The following is a 6788-nucleotide window of genomic DNA, read 5'->3' as shown; positions in this document are numbered from 1 at the left end:
TTTGTTAGTTTTTGTTTTTCCCATATCTGGTTTGCTCTTTCTCTCTTTCTGCTACCTCCCCTTCTCCCTTGCCTTGGGCTTTTTGGTGGAGCTGGTCTTCTTTCAGTTTGAGCCTATTTGGCTTTATCTATGGCTCTCTATGAGAGTTGGGTGCTTCTCCCCTATGTTGTGTCTGCTTGAGCCTTGTTCTCTATGCTGAGATTAAATGTCTCATGCCAATTTTGTGTCCTTCGTTCTCCTCCAAACAACCCCTTCAACCAAAATTATTTCTTCCTCAACTTCTCATCCTCTTTTTGCCTTATCTTCTTTCCAGATCTGGATTCTCCTTTGGGATACAACAACCATACCTATAAGTGCTTTGTTGCTCATTTCTCGGATTGTATTTAGAGCTTTTGCTACGGTTCTTGCTCTGGTGCTTACACCAATACTCTCCATTCTCTTGGTGTTGGTCTTTTGGTATATACCTTGGTGTTGTGATTGGTTGTTATTTTCTCTTAGGTGCATTGGCAGATTTGGGTATATTGGAGAGTGTGACTTTGGGAGGAACGTTCGAGGGCTGATGTGTTTCCGATTTTTTGGGAATATCTGTTTTTGGTGGAAGATCGGTGGGTCTCTATGTGCAGCAATACTGACCTGTGTACTGTATCCCCTCCTTTGTGGCCATTATGGTGAGGTCTTCGTCCCCTTTGCAGGTGACGGTGGCTTTGTATTGTAATTTGGTTTGATTTTGTGACGGGGAAGACTATTATACTAGACTGTACTGGTTTTAGTTTAATCTTCTCTGTGTTTGTGGTAATTTGTTCCTTTAGCTAGCAATTTCGGCTTTTGTATTCTCTGTTTTGTTTCCTCCCCATTTATGAGTTTTGAATTAACATGATTGATTACGACCAAAAAAAAAAAAAACTAAAAGTGCGAACTCATGACAAAAAAATATATATATAAAGCTTAAAAAAACCAAGTCATAACAATACAAATAAAACTCTCATAGAAGAGAGGGGGAAAGCTCTTACAAAGGCGAAGTGAAAAACTCTCACAAAATGATAGGTGAAAACTACACAAAAAAAAACTCAAAGAGTCTATGTGACTTATTCCAAATATGAAGAAACAGCAAAAAGGATGGTGATAGAGATCTGACATCGAAACGCAGGTGAAGATTTGATGCCAAGATGCATCCGCCTATGATGAGTGGATGAAAATCATAACAAAACGAAGACAAATAGGGAAAATCTTATGTCCCTAAAAATGGGGGAAGAGAGGAGAAGGGAGGAAGGGAAAAGGGGAGAGAGGAGGAAGAACAGTGGCTCCCTCCCCCCTTCAAAGTGAAAACATCTCTAGAGTGTTTTTTGCCCAAAAACTTAGGGTGTAGTATTAATAAATAAATATAGGGTTTTACAATATGAGTATATTTGTATTTCAGTGTGGTGGGCTTCATATTATGCTGTATCATTATTTTCTGATGTATGAGATCTGATTAAGTTTGAGACAATATCGGTGTAATTCACGCAATTGAGGTGGAGTTATGAGAACTTGGGCTGCAACAAACTTCTATCCGTAAGAATCAGCAACAACTTTAGGCCTAGAAACGGAACCTAAGCAGTCAAATACTTCTGGCCCTAGAAGTGCTGCACACTTATTTGGGGGAAGAATTGATAACTCTGCAGCCCAAATCTAAGTCCAATCCAGAGCAGGCATTCAAGACTATCGGTTACAACTTATAAGTTACAACAAATTCTCTCTGGATAACAAAGTTAAATATTTTTTAATCGACATGGAAATGACAAACCCCTGTCTTGGTGTTTGATCATTCTCTAGCCTTTTGCATCTGTTTATTTATTTTTATTTTATTTTTTATTTTTTATTTTTAATTTAGGGTCTGGTCAATAATAGTATCAGATAGACAGTCCCATCACTACTAATTAGTCCCCATTAATTAATAATTAAGGGTTTCAATAATGTGTCCATCATAATGTAAGTTGCAACAAAAGGACAATATAACATATCGCCATCTAGACTTAATTTTATCTAACAAATAATCAAAAACCAAGAAATAGAACTTAACCTAAGTCATCTGTTAACTTTATTCGTTTGTTGAGGCATTCGTGAACTAAGTTCCTTGGCATGATTTGCCAAAGAATGTTTGGTTGGTAAAGTGTGGGTTTCTACTTTATTGGATTCGTCACATTTTCATTGATTTTTCATACTTTCGTGTGCTAAAGTTTTATGCTCTTAACTTGTGGTGTTTTCTCAAACTATATTAGAATGTGAGCGTTCAATTCAATCAATTGACAATTGTTGAAATGGCCCAAGATTATTCAAACTATTAGGCAAAACTCTAATTCTCCAATGTGAAAACTGATTTGGGATTCACACTCTCAATCTTAAGATGAGCTTGTACATTTTGGTTTGGAAAATAGTGTTAAGTCCTATTCGACTTTATTCGTTTCTTGAGGCATTGTTGAACTGATTTCGTTGTCATCCTTTGCAAAGAATATTTGGGTTGGTAAAGTGTAGGTTTCTACTTTATTGGATCCTTGACACTTTCACTGGTTTTGATCATCCCTTTGATGTACTAAAGTTTCTTGCTCCTTTGACAACCGGGGTTACCACAATGGTTGTGGCCCTCCCCCTTCCCTCTTGCTTGGCATCCAGGATCGAAACCCCAGGGTTTCTTTCCTCCCAATGTAACCAAGAAAAAAAGTTTCATGCTCCTTTACTCAACACAAACACAAAATTCATAAGATTATGAAATAATATAAATATTTAAAGGGCCAAGAATTGTACATGTCATGTCTAAATACGCACGGATAGGTTCACCCCCCAACTACATACATGATACATAATCCATATACATTGATAATACCATGTCACCCACCTAACCCAAGTTCTTTACTATTTTAAGCCTATTTCCTCTGCCTCACAGTGCATGTCAAACTATACTTCCCAATTGTTCATATTTTAGATTTCGAAACAAAAAATTACAAGTTGTGCCAAAACTCTTTGGAATGGTCCCTTAACATCAAACCTTTCCCGGTTGTTCATTAGTTTCTAGTTAAGAATCAAACTAGCTCCATTGCCAATTCATCCACCAGTAGGGCAAAGATGGCAACCTCAATCTCCATTGCAGTCTCTCCCACTTGGTCTTGATTTTTCTTCCACCCATCAAGCTCCTTTCTGAAATCTTCCTCCACCATCATGTCAATGGTGTTAGATTCCACCTCTTTCCAGGACTCAAATCTCTCGCAGACCCTTCTCACCACCACTACTCTCTTGTCGCTAAAAGCAGCTTCTTCTTCTTCTCTCTGTTCCTCAACAATGAGATCTGAGACTAACTTCTTCATGTCTTCCGGGATTCTTTTTCGGATACAATGGAAGTTTGATTGGGAAAGTACTTCTCTGACAAGCTCATCAAGACTTTCTTCCATCCTGCTATCTGATGTTTCTGATTCATCGTCGTCATATTGTTCTGATTGTCCTTCTAGATCATCCATGTTATATTCATCATCTTCTTCTTCTGACATTCTTTTTTCGAGTTCGATTGGATCCAACCCTGCCAATTTCTCAAATCTACGAAGCTTCTGCAGTAGCTGATTCTTTGTTCCTGTAAATTCAATGCCGGAAATACCAAGATTAGTTATTTGTTTAAAGATTCACAAAACTGGCACTAGGTTTTTCCATAAACCTAATATAACCTAGTTGGTTCCGAAGAACGCCAAGTCATTAGATAGATAGGGAGAAAACCTTATCACTTAATTTATGGAAAAATAAAACCCGAGACAACCGACTAAAAAATTTAAAAAAAATAGAAAGCCTGCAAAAACTAAAATATCCACGAAGTTTAACCCTAATTAAACCAAATCAGGAAACCACAACTAAGAAGGACTGCAGAAAATAGATGAATGATTGCCATAAATCTATGATTCAAAACCATCAACCGCCAAAAACTTTCAAACACAAAATCACAAAATTGAAATGAGAAATTAATGGTGATGAACCAAAGAGGTCTACCACATGCACTGTGACTTCTGCACATAACAATATGTGGGTCACATATGCAGTTATGAGACTGCAAATATACGTCTGTTACATCAATACAAAACGTCAGATGTCGAGATTTTTCATCAACACTTAACCAAAACACAAGGACAACTTTGAACAACACAGATAAGAACACTGAGATGCAATCTTGCCATGGATCCCACAAAGATAAGCATGGTGTCTTTAATCAAACAGTCGTTGAGCCATGGCCCTCCAATTGGTTTTCATTTTGTACATAACATAACAGTAAGCTCATTGACAATGACCACACAACCAACAAAGAATGGTACAAAATTAAATACAAGTTAGTACAAATGGAATTGTTACATACTCTGTACATTGGCATAGCTGCACTCCAAATCAAAACCATCTTCATCGTCACCGTCACCGTCACGTCCCTCGTCATCGTCTTGGAATGGAGGGTCCAATACAGAAACAGGACTGCACTGCTCCTTATCTTCCTCTTCCTCTTCTTCTACTTGGAATTTCTTCAGTCCCTCCTCCTATTAAAAGTTTAAAACCTTAATCAAAACACTAATCATATATACATAGGGTTATAGAATAATAATTTCCAACTAAGCCTTTAACTATTTTAATCAACTTAGATTAATCTCAGATCCATAATTGCAAGGCTGCTTGACTTTTCCTCTAGTTTTTAAACTACAATAAAAAGTATAAAATTTAGGGGATGTCGGGACTTCATGAATGGGATCAAACACAAAAAAACAAGACTAAATTTGTCTTTTGTTCTGAAAAATTATTTCTACACAGTTCTTCAAACAAAAAAGATTTTACAATGCAGAGACTATACAATTGACAAATGATATAGTATCATGATAAGCACATATATACAAAAAGTTTACATGCTATGCTGAGCTTCATATTGACACATATAACCTTCAATGTAACTCAATTTCCCTACCCAAATCTCTGAAAAGTGATCTTGTTGCCGACAATTCTATTCCTCACTGAGTGAACTCGGACCGTCTTTAAGTAGACCGAGTTACCAACTCACTTACTTTAGTCTAATTAAATTACTATTAGCAATTGAAAAAGACAATTTGGTATATAAGCCGGAGGAAAGGACAAACCTCTTGTTTGTGGCGACTAGGAGACGCCGCCGGCGATGAAAACTCCGGCGTCCGGCTGCCGGACGGCGAGGGGGTTGTTTGGAGCACGAAACGAAAAGGGCTATCACAGAAGCCATTGCTGATCTTCTCACAATTGCAAAGACAAGCTGAATCTACTGTTAGTTGGGTCACAAACTCAATCACTTCTGAGTCCTCAGACTGGCTGCTACTTGATGCAGTATCTAAATCCAAAGACTTGTCTTCGTTGGTTTCAGACCACACTGCACTGCTGGGCCTACCAGTGCAAGAAGAAGAAGAAAAGCACACCTCACAACCAGTGCTTATCTCAGAAGCAGTTTGCTCCTCAACAGCCAAACAAGACTCAATCTTTTCCTCATTGGAAATCTTTCTACGCCCAACTGATGAATCCCACCTAAGAATGTCCTTAACAGAGACCTTAACCCCATCCCCTCTGATTTCTCGCTTTTGGGTTCGATTTCGAGTTGTTAGTCTCTTCAAAAACGAGCCAAATAGCCCAAAGCTGTGATTTTTGTTCTGGGTTTTGGGTTTTGAAGATGATGACTGTTTCTGAATCCTCATAGCAGCTTCAACAAGCAGAGCTGCGGTTCTATTTGGGATTTGAAGAAAAATGGCATTGGGACTCTTGCATGGGCTTCTGGCTGCTGGTGATGAAAACTCAAAGAGTGGAGATTTTCTGAGGTCCGGAGAGTCATGGAGAGACAAAAAGCAAGCGTTTTTGCAGAGGTTTCCGGGAAAGTTTGAAACTTGGGAGATGGGTCTGCGTTTTTTGACCTGCAAATGGGTTTTTGGGGAGGGTCTTTTCAGCTGGCAACGTTTATCAGCAATGTAGTTCTTGAGAAGAAACGGCTCTTGATCTTCTTTGAGCAGCTCATGTAAATGCTTCTGAGCCATATTGATCATCCAAAGCTTGCAACTTTAAAACGAAACAACGTAAAGGGAATGTATGCAACAAACCCAACAGGCAACAGAGCTTGAAAGAGTATGGTTTTCAAGTTGTGTGAGTTTCAGCACCATCAAAAAGAGTTGAAGAGGTTTCAACTTTCAAGCTTCAGCTGATAAAAACAGGGGAGGTTCAAAAAGTGGAGGTTTGAAGGTTGAGAAATTGGATGCTAATATAGAGGAGAGAGAGAGAGAGAGGAAGGAATGAGGAGACTTCATGATTCAAATCTGAAAGGCAGGGGGGTAGAAAACCGAGGCCAAGATGGTGATAAACAAATTATTATAATATAATGGGTGCAAATAAATAAAGGTTAAAAATTAAAAATTAAAAACATGGTCGCAAATTGGTAGCAGCACATCAGTGTCTATGCATCTCACTCAATAGACAGAGAAATTTATGTGTCTATAAAAATAAATTAAAATACAAATTGTTTACAGTTTCTGTCCAAAATCCAAAATACAAATTGTACATACATGTCTCTCTCTTTTCTGTCACTTATGTATATTTATATACAATTTGATAAAATACATATTTGGTATTTACAGAGTTTTTGTTACTGTGTTAGAGAGAGAGAGACACACAGGATTCGTGAGAACAGTGCCAGCTGCTTGGCCGGACTGAGTAGACCAGATGAGATGACCAGGTGGAGCTTTCCTGGTAGCTCATTTCTTTCCCGAGATCCATAGCCTAACCCGGTTCTT

The 6788-nt window shown here is 38.2% G+C and overlaps 1 protein-coding gene across 1 annotated transcript; it reads right to left on the bottom strand.

The window, feature by feature from the left end:
- Positions 1-2722: 2722 nt before the first annotated feature.
- Positions 2723-6355, bottom strand: LOC110753546 (uncharacterized). Its single transcript, XM_021954467.2, has 3 exons — positions 5127-6355; positions 4367-4538; positions 2723-3598 (listed from the first exon to the last, which is right to left on the bottom strand). Exons 1-3 carry the CDS (start codon positions 6045-6047, stop codon positions 3057-3059), a joined length of 1635 nt encoding a protein of 544 aa, XP_021810159.1. The 5' UTR covers positions 6048-6355; the 3' UTR covers positions 2723-3056.
- Between the last annotated feature and the right edge of the window lie 433 nt (positions 6356-6788).

This window comes from Prunus avium, chromosome 7, assembly GCF_965620075.1.
Source record: "Prunus avium chromosome 7, drPruAviu1.hap1.1, whole genome shotgun sequence".
NCBI classification, from domain to species: Eukaryota; Viridiplantae; Streptophyta; class Magnoliopsida; order Rosales; family Rosaceae; genus Prunus; species Prunus avium.
The sequence above is the reverse complement of the archived record's forward strand: the minus strand, read 5'-3'. Positions and strand labels throughout refer to the sequence as shown.